At 44.9% G+C, this 20,383-nt stretch overlaps 1 protein-coding gene across 1 annotated transcript in view; it reads left to right on the top strand.

The window, feature by feature from the left end:
- The first annotated feature begins 27 nt into the window (after window positions 1-27).
- Window positions 28-20,383, top strand: part of Mcm7 (minichromosome maintenance 7) — a 73,580-nt gene continuing 53,224 nt past the window's right edge. The window contains exons 1-7 of the mRNA XM_075679687.1: window positions 28-184; window positions 296-375; window positions 460-624; window positions 984-1,108; window positions 1,717-1,897; window positions 18,927-19,064; window positions 19,931-20,113. Coding sequence (XP_075535802.1) covers window positions 154-184; window positions 296-375; window positions 460-624; window positions 984-1,108; window positions 1,717-1,897; window positions 18,927-19,064; window positions 19,931-20,113 — 903 coding nt within the window. The 5' untranslated portion in view covers window positions 28-153. The remainder of the gene's footprint in view (window positions 185-295; window positions 376-459; window positions 625-983; window positions 1,109-1,716; window positions 1,898-18,926; window positions 19,065-19,930; window positions 20,114-20,383) is intronic.

The following is a 20,383-nucleotide window of genomic DNA, read 5'->3' as shown; positions in this document are numbered from 1 at the left end:
ACATGGTACGACAAATCCGGAGGTATCACGTGATCACACTTTCCCGCGTTTTCTCAACTCCGGCGGCCCTACTTTTCCGTTTTGTGTCGGGATCTTTTGTGGCTGTGGGAAAGCGGACTATTTCGCGGCCTCGAAAATTGCCCATTGAGGATCATGTCTGGAAAAGATTATGTCGCTGACAGAGGTAAGTTGAGTTTACAGTTGCTTGCCAGTTATCTTTTCTCTCTTTAATAAACGAGCTCGCGCTTTTGGCCAAGCCGCGAACATTTAACAATGGTGTAACGGTCCTTTGCAGAGAAGATCAAGTCGTTTCTCACAGACTTCTACGCGACCGGTGACCGGGGCAAAAAGGAATTCGTTTATTCGAAGCAACTAGTAAGGCTATTACTTTTCATTTGGGTTCATGCTCGATCCGCCTGCCGATGTCTAGTGATTAGCAGCTCATGCTCGTGTTCGCAGGTAAACTTGGCGCATCGGGAGCAGGTAGCGCTCACCATCGACATGGATGATGTCGAGGACTACGACAGCGGCCTGGCAGAAGCCATCATGCAGAACGCACGTCGGTACTGCAACCTGTTCGCTGATGTTGTGTATGAAATGCTGCCGGACTACAAGCAGAAAGAGGTGCGCAGAATTTGCTTTTTCCAACGTGTCCCGCCTCACGGGTGCGAAAACGAAGTGCATGTGACCTTTTTACTTTTCTGTACGCAAAAAAGTTGCTCTCTTCGTATATATATATAGTGTAGAACGGCCCCAGACCGTGATACTCATGCATACATAAATTGTCTGCTCATTCTGGCATGAGTCACAAGCGTTGTGTTGTGATATAATGCAATGCAGAATACACCGCAGACGATCCTGAAAAGTCAAGTATATATATATATATATATATATATATATATATAATAGCTCGAATGCGGCGATGCTGTTTGGTATCAAAGAATCAATCAAGAGATGCTTTTTTCATTTATATTTTATGGCAGGTTGTGGCGAAGGACGCCTTGGATGTGTACATTGAGCACCGTATGCTCATGGAAAACAGAAACCGCCAGCCTGGGGATGCCCGAGATCCACGCAACAAGTACCCATCAGAGCTGATGAGGAGATAGTGAGTAAAAAGTCTGCTTGCAAAATTGCTGTGTCAGTTGCATGCATACATATTCAGATGCCCGACAAAAAAACTACCTTTAGTGCATTTCAAGCAAACTGTAGATCTTTAAGCATGCAACATTCGAAAGCACACCAGTCTGGAGGACTGTATAAATATTCGAAGATTTTTCTCAATGAATCAAATGTACCATCATTGTAAGCAATCCTTCAGTCAGGTAGTTCGAAATGTCTGCAGACAAAGGCATGACTGAAAAGGAAATTTAATGACAGCATTTACTTTCCTGCAAAATAGTATTCCAGAGCAAGTATGAAACTATCCAATAGCTTTGCATTGTATTTGAAAAAAATGTTTGTTTTGGTGCCATCATTACACCCTTATTAAACTAAATCATATGCTCTCTGAAAAAAACATGAAATTCCATGTTCAAATTGAAACTCAAGCGATTTGTTTCTTTATACAAGCCCTGTCTGCAGAATTTCCTTTCTTGAACTGGTCGTGCATATGCTTCAGAATGCCCTGCATATTTATATTTGTCACTGCTAAAATTTTATAGAAAACAATTTTCATACATGGAACTTCTTCTGCCTCCTCTTTCTGTGCTGCAGTGAGGTGTACTTCAAGATGCCATCAGCCACCAAGCCTCTGTCTGTACGAGATGTGAAGGCAGGCTGCATTGGGAAACTCGTTACCGTGAAGGGCATTGTCACACGGTGTACTGAAGTGAAGCCTATTATGTGCGTTGCAACATACACTTGTGACCAGTGTGGTGCAGAAACATACCAACCTGTAAGTTACTTTTCAATTTCAAGCACAGTCTCTAAAAGTCTACTTACACGAAAATTTTGTCTTGCTCTTTATTCTTTATTAGCTGTCTGCCGTCTAATCGCATTATGGAACCTAAATTGCTTGAGTGTGAAACAAATCGTTATAATACCATGTGTACAAGGTATTCTACGACACATTCAAACATCTTAGGCATTAAGGGGGGATGAGGGGATCGGAACAAACTTTTTCATTTTTTAACTTAGAGTGATGAAATTTGGCAGACAGGTTTAAAATAGCATCAAACAGACAGCTACAAAGTTTCACAATAATATTCTTACGCCCACAAAAGGCGTTACTTTGAAGCCGGGCAGAGTTAGATGCGATGGCCTTGATCAGCTGAGCGCCTGTCGATATTCAGCTAGCCAGCCACACGTCGTCTTCTTCGTTCACCCCTCTTCGGTGCCCCCGCATACTGTTTGTTGAGGCTTGAACCCACTATGCACGTAAGAGCATCACATTTCCCTCCGTGCAGACGAAGCCCGCCGGGCAAGTCAAACAGGCTGTCGAGAAATAAATGGCTTTAAATGGGCGACATGTGAAAGTTCGGTCTTTGCTGACCGTTGGCCACTTGATGTGAGACGTGCTATGCGGTAGGTTAATTCGCTGATACGCTCAGTAATAACATAGGGTCCATCATAGCGCAAAGCCCTAGGAAACTGCGTAGCTCTCTTACATGGCGAGGTTGCTTGAAGGCTTCCACCGTAGCAGTTTTCGCTGGATCAGGTCGTATACCGTCCTTATCCACTAGGTGTCCCAGAACGAGTGTTTGGCGCTCTCCAAAATGACGCTTCTTCGAGTTGAGCACCAAACCCGCTTTGTCCAAGCAATCTAGCACAAGATCGAGACGTGCGTTGTGCTCACTGAATGTGCGCCCGAAAATCACTACATCGTCTAGATAGCACATGCATGCTTCCCACTTCAAACCACGCAGGATGTTGTCCATGAAGTGCTTGAAAGTTGCAGACGCATTACAGAGCCCGAACGGCATCACAATAAATTCAAAAAGTCCATCTGGTGTTACAAATGTCGTTTTCTCCTTGTCTGCCTTGTGCATAGGAATCTGCCAGTACCCCGACCTCAAGTTAACAGACGAAAAGTAAGACGCTGATGAGAGGCAGTCGATAGCATCATCAATATGCGGAAGAGGATGTACGTCCTTTTTAGTGATGGTGTTGAGGCGGCGCTAGTCAACACAAAATCGCCATGTACCATCTTTCTTTCTAACCAGAATCACTGGCGCTGCCCACGGACTACAGGATTCTTGGATTACATTCTTATTTAGCATTTCGTGGACTTGGTCATTGATCACCTTGCGTTCCGATGGTGAGACTCTGTATGGTTTCTGTCGCAACGGTTGGGCAGATCCCGTATCTATGCAATGGTGTATACGAGAAGGAGGAAACAATGGTGGCCCATCTTGCTGGAAAAAGTCAAACAGTCGGGCATGTTTTAGCAGAATATTCGCCACTTCGTGACGCTGCTTAGTGCTGAGTGACTTGTTTACCATAGTCAAAAATGAGGAGTGCGCCGCAGGGCAGGCATTAACGAAATGGCGCTCATCCGCAGAATCAAGGGCCTCTGTATGAATGGCGAGCGATAGCACTTGATCTTCATGGTAGGCAGCAAGTTTCAGACCATGATGAGTTCATGATGAGGTTCTCTTTATGAAGGGGTGGTATGATAGATATTGCTACGAGCTATCGTGACAATATGATAATAGAGTGAACGCGCAATGTGCTTGGTTGCGAGTCCGAAGTGCCGATGTGCGATATGCATAGCTGCAGATACAAGGAGCCGACGCGCGATGTGCTTTGTCGCGTAGTTCAAGGTGCCGACGCGCGAAATGCGTAGTCGCGGGCTCGGGGAGTCGACACTCGACGCGCTCATTCGCGCAGTCCTACGTGCCGACGCGCGAAATTCCTAGCCGCGGGCTCGAGGAGTCGACCCTCGATGCGCTTGTTTGCGCAGTCGGAGGCGCCGATGCACAATATGATTAGGTGACGGTCCGAGAAGTCCGCGCGCGGTGTGCATGATCGCCGAGTCGGAGACTCCCTATGCGCGAAATGTTTAGCCGCGTTTCCGAGGATTGCGTGCGCGATACGAATTTGTCACGAATTTGTCACGAATTCGAAACACCGAATGCTGAAAGGCTTAGCCGCATGTCCGAGGATTCTGCGCTTGAATCTTGTTCGCGAAGTCCGTGTCGCCGATGCTTGGACTGAAACGTCCACAAGCATAGGGATCGGCCACGCTACTACGATAGACCTCAGACTCTGCCCAGGCGGCGCTGCGGAAAAACCCGTCACCAGCGCCCCCATCGCAGCCTTGGCGCTAACTGAGTAGTGCAAGGAGAGCTGTCCGCAAGCGAAGGTGCATAGGCTACAGTGGACTTTCATTTGTGTTGAGGCACGGTTTCCTAAAAATCAAGGACCTGGAAAGCTTCTTCCGCCATCCACGCTTCGGAAAGGAAGCTCAGCAAGGCGAAGTACGTGTACAATATAAAATAAAGTCTCAAGTGTTATTTCGGCGTGCTGCAAATCGCAAGTACAGAGAGCATCAGGTTTGTTTATAGGCATATCAGCATAAAAATCTAAGCATTTCAAATTGGTTTATATTGAATATGTCTTGAACACAACACTTAAGTATCTCTTATATTTTTATGCATCTTATCGTAATGTTTTTTCTCGCAATTATTTACAGAGAGCAAATGCTTCCATAGCCTTTTCAGGGCAGCAAACAGAAAATGTTTTCCAAGGCAGCAAGCAGCGTGCGAACATAACGAAAGTAAGCTTCCTATGGTGCCTACGCGCTGCATCTTTCTTTCTCGCAGGAGCTACAGCATGGCTCAATACCTTAATTTGAACTTTTCGCAGACGCTTCGAGCAACAAGCGCGTACAAATAAATGTAAATAAACGCGACATTTTTCTTTCTTTGCACACGTGCGTTACTTCGCAATTACTCATCCAGTGCTCCTACAGCAACTTTATTGCTCACATTTGAAAAACGCAGTCGAGCAGGCTCAGCACGTGGCGAAGCGTGCTTGTTGTATCGGCGCAGAACATACAAAATACCGAAAGTAGAAATGAGCTCGCGATTACAACGATGCTCTAGAGCAGGATCTCGAATTCATAAACGAACCAAAATGTTTGGTTAAGCTGACCTGCCAAATCTCTCCGTTCCACTTGTTGAGTCAAGCGGAGGCGGACATCTGTTAAAACTGTTCTGTGGTTAAAAGGTGGAGATATCGATGGCACATAAGCAGGATGGTTCGCAACGTTGCTTTTTCTGTTACGAACAAAGTGGCGGCTGCAGATTCATGAGTTTTGTTTACCACGGTCCTCCGTCAGGGCTACGCAACACAATTACAGAACAAAATTGTCGCACTTTCTCATGCAAGCCGCTGTGTTGCGAGGAATGCAAGTAATCCGATTACACAACAGGTTGAACGGCGCGTATCCAGCGCTCTCGCCTTTCCCCTTCATACGATCGCGATGGAAATCGGTAAAACTGAACGTTGTTATTCCGTCCTTCACGTTCACGGCAATTTACAACACAACAGTAGCGTCGATTGCGGCGTTCATTCGTAGCGCGCGGAGCTATCGCGGTTGCCGTCGTTTCCGCCATCAGTCTGAAGAGTGAGCCAGCAACCGTTTTATGGCAATTCGGCGGCGCGCCCGACTAGCGCAGAAATTCATAGCTCTCTGTCTGGGTGTTATATGCGCAGAACACTCGCAATATGGACCAAAATTGAGTTAAATCGTTGTTTCGCAGTCGCTAGCTGCATAGGCACCTTAGCAAGGGAGTCGGGCTTCGCACTACCCATTTACTGCCTCTTCGCAACGGCAGGTGGCGCTACGCGTCTTGCAAAACTCCAGAGTCTGACGTCCATGTCCGCGTAGCGCCCGTTTTGACACGTTGAGATTACGGAGAGTGGAGACATCAAACTCGCGAGGTGAAAAGGGCCGAGCAGACGACTCGAGCGTCGGACCAATGGCGAACCGCGCTGGAGTCACGTGGCGGGCGCGGCCAATCGCAGACTCCGGCACGACCTTCAATCATTTGCTTTTTGTGCGCTTGTTTCTGTATGGAGGAGATCGCTGAAGCGGCAAATTTGAAGACGGATAAATGTGCTTTCCAACGAGACCAATATGGCGGCGCTCGGTCGCGCCGTTCCGGAGATATTGTCGCGTGAAAAACGCTGTTCTTTCTTGATTTCCGCGAGATTTTTCGCCACCCTCGCTAATAAAACGAATTTTTAGAGCACTTCTTGGTGGTTTACAGGGATGATATTTGGGTATCAGATAGAAAAAGGGTTATAGAAACTGAAAATGTTATTTTCAAAAAATCGATGTTTTGGCCATTTTTCGCGATGTAAAACCCGCGTCCCCCCTTAAATTATTCTGCATGGCTAAGACGTCATTCCCCCCACTTTCCGATCGTCCTCTTTCAGAAAGAGGGCGCCCAGAGAAACCTTTCAGCTATTCAGTCAGCGCAAGGAAACTTTCCCACACTTTCATGTAATACACAGTCAAGATTCCAAAAGGACAGTCAGAACTATCTCACCTTTCATTGTAGCTAAATGCCTTACCAAAACACTAGGTGCTGGCTACAAAATGACAAAAATGAGCAGTGGCGACCTTCTTCTTGAGGTCTGCGACACTCAACAGCATGGCAAACTCTCCACTCTCCTAGCATTCCGTAATGTGGCAATCACCGTTACTCCCCACCGATCATTGAACATGTGCAAAGGAGTCATCTCTGATGAAGATCTATTGAGCCTAAGCGAGGAAGAGCTCCTGGAGGGCTGGAAAGAACACAATGTTATTCAAGTGCAAAGAATAAAGATCAAGCGAGACAACAAAGACATTCCAACTAAGCATCTCATCCTTACCTTTGCATCGAGCGTGCTACCAGAAACCCTAGAAACGGGATGCACCAAAATTAGAGTCAGGCCTTACATCCCAAACCCCCGAAGATGCTTTAAGTGTCAAGAGATATGGCCATGGTTCGCAAAGCTGCCGTGGCCGACTTACCTGTGCAAAGTGTAGCGAACACGAATTCAACAACTGTAATGGCACACTCCACTGCCCCAACTGTGACGGTGGACATGCAGCATACTCTCGAACCTGCCCCACATGGAAAAAAGAAAAATACATAATCACAATGAAAATCAAAGAAAACATTTCATTTCAAGATGCGCGGAAACGTGTTTCCTTTTTCCATACCTCAGGGTATGCTGGTGCGGCGCGCAAGGGGGCAACGTCGCAGCAGACTCCGGCTCCGGCCCAGCCCACAATGAGCGTGGTTGCGGCCTTGCCACCAGCCCCCCTGGTGGCAGCAGCCAGCGCTGCTGCGCCGTCCCCGAAGGAGGGCCCATCGACCTCTGGGTTGGTGGCCTCCAAGGCCCTGCTTTTCGAGGCAAGGCCTAAGGTGAAAACACCCCGCTCGTGTGAGCGGAAGTCCAGTGGCTCCCGAGAGTCGATGGACACAATCCCGAGCCAGATGGCGCATCTAGCGCCTCAGGAGCAGCGCAAGTCTCGCGACCGCTCGAAAAAAGACAAAACTCGTACCATAATCACGGGGCCTGAAAAGGCTCCGTAAGTCATTTCTCTGACTTGACTCCTCTTGACACACAGCATAAAAACACAAACAATATGGCTACACAAATAATACACTGGAACGTTAGAGGTCTTATCCACAACCTCGATGACATTAAAGAACTCTTACACAAACGTAACCCAAAGGTGCTGTGTGTTCAGGAAACACATCTTAAATGCACACAAACAAACTTTCTTTGTCAGTACGCCATCTACCATAAAGACCGCAACGAGGCGAATACCTCGTCTGGCGGTGTAGCAATAGTTGTAGACAAGTCCGTAGCTTGTCACCAGGTCGCCCTTCAGACGCCCCTTGAGGCAGTGTCAATTCGGGCAATTCTTTTTAAGAAATTGATCACTGTATGTTGCTTACACATACCCCCTAATTTTCGTCTGGAAAAAAAGTGATTTTTTATAACCTAATTGACCAGCTTCCGGACCCTTACATACTCGCAGGCGATTTAATGCCCACCACACCATGTGGGGAGACTCGCGATGTGACGCGAGAGGCTGTTTCATTGAAAATTTTCTTGTGAACTCCGGTGCATGCCTCTTCAACAAGAAGGAGCCAACTTATTATAATGTCCATAATAATTCATATTCATCAATAGACCTGTCTATTGGCTCGGCTTCAATTTTTCCAGACTTGCAATGACATGTAATAAAAAATCCCAATGGAAGTGACCACTTTCCTGTAATGTTAAATTCAATGCCTCAACATGAATGCCCCCTACATACACCCCGGTGGAAACTAGCCTCCGCCGAATGGAATGATTTTAAGGAAGCAACTTACTTATCATGAGATCTTATCACTGATTTTAATAGACAGTGCAGTAGCATATTTTACTTGTTTTATAATCGACGCAGCTGAAAAGTTCATTCCCCAAACACAAGGTCTCTCTTGTAAAAGACGGGTACCCTGGTGGAATGAACAGTGCAGACTGGCACGAAAGAAACAAAACAAAGCGTGGGGTTTGCTGCGTCGCTCCCCGACTGTAGAAAACCTAATTGAATTTAAACTGGCAAAGTCACAAGGGAGGCGCACGTGGAGACAGGCAAGGAGAGCTAGCTGGGAGAGGTTTCTCTCGGGCATCACATCCTACACTCAAGAATCTAAAGTTTGGAATGGTGTAAGAAATATAAAGGGGCAACAAATCCACCCTCTGCCCGTAGTGGACGACCAAGGGGGACTACCTTGGAGGACCAGGCGAACGTTCTGGGCGAACACTTCGAACATGTATCAAGCTCCACACATTACACAAAATCATTCCTCAAATATAAACACTTAGCTGAACTTAAGACACTTGATCGTAAATGCCGTCCGGATGAACCATATACCCGTCCTTTTAATATTGCCGAGCTTAAAGCTGCATTGAGCACATGTAGAAGCTCTGCACCGGGAGCTGATAGAATCATCTATGACATGATTAAGAACTTACACGAAGACTCACAAATGACACTTCTGGCACTTTTTAACTCTATCTGGGCTGCCGGATACCTCCCATCCTCATGGAAGAAAGCTATTGTTATTCCCGTCTTGAAGCTGGGTAAAGACCATTCCTTGGCGGCAAGTTATCGCCCGATAGCTCTTACAAGTTGTCTTTGTAAGCTATGATTAATCGTAGACTAATACATTTCCTTGAACTGAACAATATGCTTGATCCCTATCAGTGTGGCTTCAGAGAAGGGAGGTCCACAACTGAACATCTTGTACGCATTGAAGCAAATATCCGCGATGCATTTGTGCATAAACAGTTCTTCTTATAGATATATCTCGATATGGAGAAGGCGTACGACACGACGTGGCGATGCGGGATCTTGCGAGACTTGTCGGCGATGGGCATCCGTGGAAATATGCTAAACATAATAGAAAGCTATCTGTCCGAACGTACATTCCGCGTGAAAATTGGCAATGTATTGTCGCGACCTTTTATACAAGAAAAAGGTGTACCTCAAGGAGGTGTGCTTAGCTGCACACTCTTTATCGTGAAAATGAACACCCTTCGTGCTTCATTACAGCCAGCCATTTTTATTCTGTTTACGTAGAACGTAGATGATATACAAATAGGCTTCAAATCCTGCAACCTTGCAGTGTGTGAAAGGCAAGTACAACAGGGCTTGAACAAAGTATCTAAATGGGCAGACGAAAATGGATTTAAAGTGAACCCGAACAATAGTTCTTGTTTGCTTTTCACAAGAAAGAGAGGCCTCGTTGCAGATCCCAATATTGAAATGTATGGCCAGCAAATCCCTGTGAACAAAGAGCACAAGTTCTTAGGTATTATACTTGACTCTAAACCAACATTTATTCCACACATAAAGTATCTCAAGGTGAAATTCTTAAAAACAATGAACTCACTGAAAGTTTTATCCCATACAACATGGGGCAGCGACAGAAAATGTTTGATGAATCTTCACATTCGATCACGATTGGACTACAGTGCCGTGATTTACCATTCTGAAGCCCCGAGTGTCCTAAAGATGCTAGATCCGGTTCACCATCTAGGAATCTGACTGGCCACGGGCGCTTTCAGAACAAGTCCCATTGAAAGTCTATATGTAGAATCAAATGAGTGGCCACTCAATCTGCAGAGAACATACATCAGCCAAACATACTTTCTAAAAGTCCTCTCTAATCCTCAACATCCGTGCTTTAATACCGTTAACGATATAACAGATGCTACACTCTTTCGCAATCGTCCCACTGTAAGACAGCCCTTTTCGCTGCGTGTGAGGGAGCTTAGCGCTGAAATGGATGTCCCACTCCTCAGACATTGCCTAATACCTCCAGCTAAGCTGCTACCTCCTTGGGAGTGGCAGATGATACAATGCGATATATCTTTCATGCAAGTTGCAAAGCACGCTCCAGAGATTGAAATCCGAATGTATTTCCTGGAACTCCAGCATAAGCATTCCTGCACGGAATTCTACACAGACGCATCAAAGTCGCACGACGGGGTGTCCTATGCAGCCGTCGGTCCATCCTTCTCAGAATCCGATGTACTGCATCCGGAAACTAGTATCTTCACGGCTGAGGCCTACGCAATATTGTCGACTGTGAAGCATATAAGGAAATCAAAACTCAAAAAATCAGTTATATATACGGACTCCGTAAGTGTTGTGAAGTCTTTGATATCGTTCTGTAAGCACAAAAATCCTAGAATAATTGAACTCTATTCCGTCTTATGTAAAGCATATGTATCTAACCAGCATGTGATTATGTGCTGGGTGCCTGGCCATAGGGGCATCCATGGTAACATTCTAGCGGACCAGATGGCCACATCAATTGCATCACACACTGTTAATTCTACCGCTTCAGTCCCTGTCACAGACCTGAAGCCTTTCTTAAGAAGGAAACTGCGAAACTACTGGCAACACTTGTGGGACCTGGAAATAAATAATAAGCTGCATGTAATAAAGCCACAATTAGGTTTCTGGCCTCCTGTAACAAAATCACACCGGCCAGATGTCCTATTGTGTCGTCTAAGAATAGGACACACATTTGGCACGCATAGCTTTTTACTCGCTGGAAATGAGCCTCCAACCTGTGGTAGATGCGGGAGAGGCTGACCGTCCTCCACGTCCTCCTGGAGTGTCGGGAAGCCGAATATGAAAGAAAGAAACATTTTCCCTTAGCATACCGGCAGCACATCCCCCTACATCCTGTTATGTTACTCGGTGCAGAACCGTTCTTTGATACCAGCGCAGTCCTAGGTTTCCTGAAAGATGTTGTATTACATGTAATTAGCCCATACGTTCGTAGCGCCTCCTCTCTATAGAGGATAGCGCTGTGATAGTTGTTTCGTATAGCACATGCCTCTCGTCCCTTGGGTTCAAGGGCTCTGGCGAGGCAGTAGTGCTCTTAGAAAATTTTAGCATCTCACATATTTTGTACGTTGCGTCATTTTTCCCAATGCAATCTAGTGTTCATAGTACACGTCATTAATCATTGCCATAATTTTATTACGCGTAGATTTTATGCCATGTGCAGCAACGTCTTTTAGGCCTCTTTACAGCCACATCACACTAGCTTCACAGATCCCATTAGACCACTACAAACTCATTAACACTAGATTGGCGCTCTTTGGCCATACCTGGCCCTTGCGCCATTAAACATCAAACATTCATTCATTCATTCATTGGATGTTGTGAAATTCTTTGTTTTCAGGGTGAGGCAAGTGTTATCTGCCAATTATCATCCGTGGTAAGGATAAACAAGCACTGCCAGTGGTCAAATGCCATTCAGGCAGTTGAGTTTTTCCAGCAGTTAGAGGCCTTCATAAGTGAGAACAACCCTGAAAAGTATTTTACGGCCATTGCAGAGCAGCTTCAAGTGCAATGGTATAGATAGGTGGCCTAGTGGGTATTGCATGGCAGTATCAAAACTTAGTCCAGAGCAAAAGACGAAGAAAGAGACACGCTACTTGAGGTGGTCAACAGCTGGCCGTTCTATGCAGAATATCATTAGCTGCCACTCCTAAGTAATTTAGTTGCTCATTCACACTGGATATGCACAGTCTGAGAGTGGCCGGCTGTAAACTTTGTGGCCATGACACCTTCAATGTGGCAGGCATCTAGTTCCCAATACAGTAGACGTCCGTTAATTCGACCACGATAGGACTGACAAAATTGATAGAATTATCTGGTGGGTTTAATTAAAGGGGCACTAGAGGCAAATACTAAGTTGCTGGGGACTGTTTAAATACCATTACAGAAACCTTGCAACGCTTGTTCCAAGAAAAGACTTAGTTTACGAGAAAATTGCATCTGAAGGGTCTGAATACCTTTATCACAATTCAAATCTCTCGCCACCCTACCGGGGAGTGGTGATATTGCATATGCCATCAATCACCACCCTTTGCTGCCATAGGTTAGTAAAACGGCGCCCGACAGATGGTGGTATAGTTTCTTGCACAAAAAGCAAACACAGGCGGCCATGCAGAAACTGAGCCATGGCAGAGTGGTGGATTCGCCACTGCAGCTGCTTTTGGTCCAGTCGTATGGACCGCTTAGGCATCCTGGGACATTACATGGAAGTAGAATTCTCTGCTACTTGCACTTTGTGAGAGTTTTGTGAGCCAGCAAAACCAGTGCAGCGCTATGATAACAAAACTACTGAAATGCGAAAGTGCGGATATTGCAGAGTCGAGCAAGAATTAAACCCTTCAACCACCTGCGTCGTCAAGGGTAATGTCAATGAGTTCTTTTTTTTTTCTAAAAATGATATAGAACTGGAAAAGTAGCATTTTCTTCCGTCTTATAGTGCAACGCAGTGATGTTTTTTATAACAAGTGGTTGAGTACTAGTGACATAATTTAAATAAGAAGTGCCTTTGTCACTGGCCAAGTACTTGAATGTACTGAGGAGTCTTAACTGTCCTGCAATTACCGAAATTGCTCCATTACTAAGGCTCTGTTTACGATAATATTGATGCCTTAGAGATTCCTGAGCACAGATTTATCACTTCAGCTTGACTAATATTTTCATTTAGTGATCCTTTAAACAAGATGGAGATGCACTGCTGATTAATTTGGCTGTATTTGCCGAATTCTAACAAGCCCCCGAATCGAACGCATGCCCGTATTCTATGTGCCCAAAGTAGAACACTAACGTAGAAATAACATTAAAGCTCTTAAACAAAGTAGGAATGTAATGTGCACCCAATTTTTCAACAAAAAAAATGGCCAAGGGTTTAATTTTAATATGCATTGCACAATGGCAGCCAGTTTCCTGAAGTCAGCTTTTTCGCATGGTATTTTTAGTCAGTTTGCCGCAATACATCCGTGTTGTGCGGTAAAGCAACGAATGCTGCAAAAAAAGGTTTTGGTTTCATATCAAATTGCACTGCACAGGCAATTTACGGAAGAATATTCTGGAAAAAATAGGAAAGGCCAGGGTGTCTGCCAACTTGGAATTATCAGGGATGTTGAGTAGTCAGGAAAAACTCGGGGAAAACTCTGTGAATTTGTGTCTTTATCAGGGAAAATTAGCTTTTATTGAAAGGGTCGAAAGTCGCGGTAATGCTGGCTCAAGTAACAGACAGGAGTCGTAATGAATTGTCTTTGATGCCCTATCTTCGGCTGGATGAGTTGCCAGTGTACAGTCAACGACCGACTTTCCAGATGCCGCATAATTTGGGTGGATTCGAGGCACCACTACATGAAAGGGTAAAAAAACATGCAGTATTTATTCATTTCGCGCAACAAAAATGTTATTTTCGTTTGGTGCCGCGGCGGCCTAGCAGCGACGACAGCGGCCTCAAACTTACTGAAGCTGCATTGCCAGCTTTTCAGCCATCCCCCTCTTCTCGGCAAACACTCGCATGGTAGATTCCTCATTGGCGTTGCATGTTCTCCATGCAAGCGGGCGGTAGTGTTGCAGAAGTCGCGGGGCGCCTTTTTTATTGCGGGGTGCTGTTCTCGTCGCGACGATTGCATTCATGAGGCTGACGTAACGTGCAGCTTCTGGCACTGTCGGGCCTGAATTTCCTGTGCTGTCACTTTCCGTGTCCTCATCACTGTTGCTAGTGCACACTTCAACAACAACAAAGGCAACGATGGCAAAAAGTAGAATTTCGTAGCCATCTCTTTGCAGTTGCTGCAGCGCTGCTGAGCAGCTTCTTCGCATTCCAAACGCCACACACCGTAGTCAACAGCAGATCCCTGTCTAGTGCCAGCGCTGACTTTTTCGTGTCACATTCAACAGCACAAACATTGTCTAATTTTTCTTCTATGCTGAGCACCCGGCACCTTTTTTATCCGAGCTTTGGCATGACGCGAGTCCTCGCTTGCACAACGCCACAACGCTCCATAGAATAAAGAACCAACTTGATGCTCTCTGGCACGGCGTCGAAATGATGATGTTTCACGATTGATGATGATGATCGATGATGATTGATGATGTTTGATGATTCACGCACAAATGCACGGGGGGCTTGGAGGCCATTGTTCTGCTCTCTGAGGCTTGTTCTGCAGGGCCACCTGATGGAGACGACGCACCGCCGTGTTTGCGTGGCGAAAAGTGGAAACACTACGTGTTAACTGACACGTACGCAATAAGCTGGTTCAGTTTATGCGGATATAAAACACATGTTCAATGGCCGCTGAGTCGGGGATTTGACTTTACCACTTTTAAAAAGAAACTACTGTTTAAGCGGATACAATTTAAAGAGGTTTTACTGTATCTCTCACCACTTCGTACCTGTTGTAAGTCCACAGTGCCCTATTCTCCATCAGAACTGCATTTCTGCTACATTTAGTTAGATAATTTTCATGTTCCATCAGGTAATTGGCCCCATTGTTTATCCACACGCCAAGATATTTCCTGTATCCCGTGCTCACCACCCTGATTTTCATTAAGAGACTCACTGACAATTACGATACTCCCTAATGCGAAATATGAGCGCAGCTGTATACGTGTTTTCATTTCGCGATATATTGAGGCATCGCACCCACCACACAGTTGCCGCTTCCCTGCAAAAGACTAAAAAATATATATATGGGATTTTATGTGCGAAAACCAGGGTCTTATTATGAGGCACGCCATAGTGGGAGATTCTGGAATAATTTCGACCACCTGGGGTTCTTTTAACGTGCATCTAAATCTAAGTACAATATGTGCAATGTCTCACATAATTATTTTTTTTCGTGTTGTAAAGAAAATGCGAGAAATATGAAAATAGCCGCATGATTACGCAAGCGTCTGGGTATGCCAACACCAGCATTCTCGGGTATTACTAAGAATGAACTCTGCTTAATGCCTGGCTCGGCGGACACATGAAAGTGGCAAGGCATTGGTGTTGGTCACCACGAACTACGAGCATTGACTTCGCGTGAAGTGCGAAGCCAGTGCAGTGCACAGCGGCATTGCAGAGGAAGACAAAGGCATCGAATAGAGTTTATTTTTACGAGTAACGCTTGGGATCGCTGTTGTCATGGAGTGCGGACGTGTAATCGTGCAGCTATTTTCATATTCCATGCGTTTTCTTTATAATGCGAAAAGAAGCGTAGCACACTAAAAACAACCAAATTGGGTGTTTTAAGACACAGTTATTACTTTTCTATCAAATTTTTATTTGTTGTGCATATTGCAGCCCTATTGGGCTATTGCAGGAGTGCATGTGAAAAGCAGAACAATGACAAATAACGGGGCACCATAAACAATACAGACAAAATGAAAATAGTAACTGCCTATTCAATAGCTGCAATAGTTTAAATGAAGAGAACGAGTAGGACCGAATAATTCTGATGTTGAATTGCACGGGGAAAGAAACTACTCAAAAGTGTGCCCGTATTGGCAAAATAAGGCGTGATGTTTAGCTGATGGTGACTTCTAATATTAGATGGCTTAGCAGGAGTTTGGTAATGATGAAGTCCGGCAAGAGGAGTTAATAACTCAATGCAGAAACTTTAGTGATTCTGTGCATTGGCGATCTGAGAGTGGCTGCAAGCCTAGTGATGGAAGCGCTGTAGAAGGTGAAAAATCCCTATCGAACCTGCGGCATATGAAGCGAATCAGTTTCTTTTGGATGGCCTTGATTTGATTAATGTCGTATTCGTGCAGAATCCAGACAGGAGAAGCATATTATAGTAAAGGCTGGATTAGAGATTTATACATCAGTATTAAAGAAGTTTGTTGAGTACTTTAATAAGTGTTATTTAATCTTATCTAATTATTGATAGTTCAATTATGGAAAAAGAATCCTGCTGCAGTACGCAGGGTGTCTACCAACCAGGAAAACTGGGAATTCTCAGGGATTTTGAATAGTCTGGGGGAAATACTCGGGGAAAACTCGGGGAATTTGTGCTTCTATCAGGGAAAATTAGCTGTAATTTTATTAAAATGGAACGAAAGTCGCAGTAATGCTGGCTCGCGTAACAGAGAGGGATCGTAATGAATCATCTTTTGACACTGAGTCATCGGCTGGAGGAGCTTACAGTTAATGGCCGACTTTCCGGACACCCGACGGCTCCGCGGCACTATCACGTGCTCCATAGAATCAATGTCTAAGAACGTCTGAAGTTTCGACCGCAAGAGCCTGTCGTCATCCGATTTTGCAGACTATTTTGCTGTGGCCGCAGGTCCGAAACGGCGTTAATCAAGGCCACCACTGCTGCCGTTTCGATTACCTCGCCATCGTGATAAACGCTAGGCCTAGCTGCTTCAACATTCATTATAAAGCTTCTTGTGTCCAGCACCGTGTTTTTCATTGAAAGGATTCGCCGCTGTAAGCAGTGGCACTGACTGTCTTTGTCGTCCTCGCGACTGGCTTCGAAGCTCGGAAAGTACGGCGCGTTGCATAATGCCGGTTGCCAAAAGTCACCTTTGCCTCAATACAAAAATGTTAATAGTTTCCGCAGAACTACTATGTCAAAAATGTAACGTGGTAAAGCATAACAAGCGTGGGAAGGGGCACTTGTCACGGGACACAGTATCTGTTCCTTAATTATACACGTGTCCATCCACCATTTCCTGTCACAGTACGGGCACCGATATGCCTACTAAGCATGCTGGTAGGTCTTTTCGGATGTGCTTGTGGCAATTTGAGCCTTTAATAGCAGTAAAAGATGTGCATTCATTTTTACGGACTGCCCGATTTTATGGACGTTTTCGCAGCCCTTAGTGAGTCCGAAAAATCGCACGTTGACTGTACAGCTGACGAAGAGAATGCTTTGAATTGTCTGTGGGGTGAACGCGCGGTAGAGAGAGGACGGGAACAAAGGACCTACGCATTGAGGAATGAACGGAAAAGGAAGCCTGCCGCCGCTTTTTTCAAGGAGCGTGAGCGCAAAAAACAAAGTGTTGGCTGATGCTGGAATGCAGGCATTCCTCATCCAAACCGAAATAAACTCGCTAAAGCAGTGAAATGCAACACTGAGGTGTTGTGCGCGGGCTGAGAGTATGTCAGGAGAGTTGAGGTTGACACACCAGCTGTTGAGAATCTCATTTGCGACAAAGTTCGGGCCTCACACCAATGAGCTTGCTATAAATTGATAAAAGTAGCTCATATTGCCTTCAGTCATGGCATTTGTAGACGTGACATATTTTTGCCATTTCTGTGCAGCGGTAGCAAAGAATAGAGCATGAACATTAAGCTTAAGGCAAATTGAACGTTCTGGTAATCTAAATTACTTCCATTTTGCTTCTGAGTGATATGTATCGTTACAGAGTATCGCTTTGGTGAAGTCACTACCATGTTTCGCGTGATGCTTGATGTGGGGCATGTCGATAGCAACCTTGAAATATGCACATTTTTTTCTTTCTTGAAATGCTTGAGGCTAATGAATAATTTGTGCATGTAATTTGAGCGGGGGATTTAATCCTTTTTTTGAAGCGTAGCATGACTAACTTTACAATATTCAAATATTTAGTTACTGTGTAATTATAATGACTCATCATAAGATGCTCAGTCATTCTATCACCTTGATTTGCTTTCAGTGGAGTCTCAAGCACCACCTATGTTTCACACATATGTATTAACAGTCGATCATAATTCGTGACTGAAGTAGATATTCGAAAACATTTTATTTATGCATCTCGTTTCCTATTTTTCATATTTGAGAATGTTCCACTCGATTTGCAATGAGTTTCACGATTTTATTCAATGTTATTTTATTCGCTGTGCATTTTACTAATCCCTCCCTTTTATTTTCTTTTTGAATAAAATAAACACTGCCCCTTACTATTCAAACTGGATTAAGTTGTTTTTTTATTTTTTAACATGCTTACAGAGAGTGACAGCATCAGGCGACATAGCGTCAGCCTGTCTTGACGTAAAACAAAGTTCTGTGTCACTCAGGGAATTTCGCAATGGCACTCAGGAAAAACCTGGAAAACTCAGGGAATTTGTAAATGTCAACTTGGTAGACACCCTGTGTACGTCACTGTTGACAGAATACCATTGGTTGCATCGTCATATATCCCATATTTTAGCTTTAAAAGCTTGGGCAACGTTAGCTGGGACACCCTGTATAGTACTAGGATTGTAGGTAAAGATTACTTGTACCCGCTGTGGTTGCTCAGTGGCTATGGTGTTGGGCTGCTGAGCACGAGGTTGCGGGATCCCGGCCACGATGGCCGCATTTCGATGGGGGCGAAATGTAAAAACACCCATGTACTTAGATTTAGGTGCACGTTAAAGAACCCCAGGTGATCGAAATTTCCAGAGCCCTCCACTACGGCATGCCTCATAATCAGAAAGTGGTTTTCGCACGTAAAACCCTATAATTTTTAGAGATTACTTGTGTTTCTTTTAGTTCTGTTCTTTGAAATGCACCTAATGACAAAAACCATACTACTGCCTCTGCTTCATGTTTGGTCGAGCTGAGTGGTTGTTTGGATGAAGATTCCTTGTGAGGAAGGCCCATTGTAATCACGTGTGTTCTACCTGTAGATCAGTGGCCCCAGCTTCATGCCTCTCGTGACTTGCCCAAGTGATGACTGCCGTGTCAACCGATCAGGAGGTCGGCTCTACCTTCAGACTAGGGGTTCCAAGTTTGTCAAGTTCCAAGAGCTGAAGATACAAGAACACGTAAGAAGACAAGCTGCTGTGCATTTGATGCCATCACTTCCCTCTTGGTAGTGATGGTGCTGCATGCTGAACTTTGCTTCCTAATTGAATTTTAGTTCTCAGTGGATTTTACTTAAAAGTGTCATAGGTTTGATGGCATGCAGATAATTGCTGTTGAAAAACTGTGCGGTGCCAGGGCTGAACTTGACGTGTGAAGCTTGGGAGGCACTTATACAATACCTGAGTACTAATGTAGGTCTCCAAATACTGCCCTGGTGCCATGGTATCACAAACAGCTGAATTTGCTAATGTGTAGCAGTAAATTTAGGTATGATGACGTTGCGCATACAATAAAATAGACAAGAGTGTTGTACATGTGGCTGTGGTCACATGTGGCAGCTGTGGCGAATGCAGGATCAGAGCAAGGCAATGTGTTGCGACTTCGTGACACATCTTGGGTACCAAAACTGGTTTATATGAACGAGTATTTCGGTCATTTTGATTCTTGCGGTATTTTTTTATGGGATTTAGCTAGTCTGGACCTCCATTTAGTGTAAGTAAAGAAATTTCAAGTCCAGGATATGTCAGTACTCCTTCAGGTTATTTGCCTGATTTGTTGAGATCTTTAAAGAGATAAAGAACCGCGACTTCAGGCAGGACCTAAGACGAAGGAGTGGAGAGGACCGCTCGTTCTGTCGACTCCTTCATCTTGCGTCCCATCTGAAGTCGCAGTTATTTTCCTCTTTAAACATGTCGGACCAACTGGCCCAAAGTTCCCACCTCTTGAGATCTTTAGTTGCTGACAAACTGCTTCCAACACTGGAAGCAGTTTATCTTGCCTCTCTAATGGCGATCTTCATTTTCTGTTCCCACTCTTTTTCTTCCAGAGTGACCAAGTGCCCGTGGGGAACATCCCACGAAGCATGACTGTATATGTGCGTGGAGAGCTGACTCGTACTGCATTGCCAGGTGACCACGTCTCCGTGACGGGCATTTTCCTGCCACTGCTGCGCACAGGATTCCGTCAAATGCAGGGCGGCCTCCTTTCAGACACTTTCCTGGAGGCACACGTGAGTTGACCAACTGTATCTACTTGGAACTCACTGCAGTGATTGAGTCGCTGTGACATCCTGCTGCTGAATTTGTGGGTTGAATTTTGCATATTTTGTTTGAGTCGTAAGTCTACGAGAATGTTGCCCCTCCCATCTTTCTTTTAGATAGAAAATATTTGGTGCTTTATTCAATTAGAGTATTTCACTATTTGCATGCATATCACCTGTGCAAATTACTGTAGGAAACGTGCTACACAGATCTTCCTGGGGTGGGTTTCTGTTTGCTTT

Source organism: Dermacentor variabilis, chromosome 2 (genome assembly GCF_050947875.1).
Source record: "Dermacentor variabilis isolate Ectoservices chromosome 2, ASM5094787v1, whole genome shotgun sequence".
NCBI classification, from domain to species: domain Eukaryota; kingdom Metazoa; phylum Arthropoda; class Arachnida; order Ixodida; family Ixodidae; genus Dermacentor; species Dermacentor variabilis.
The sequence above is the reverse complement of the archived record's forward strand: the minus strand, read 5'-3'. Positions and strand labels throughout refer to the sequence as shown.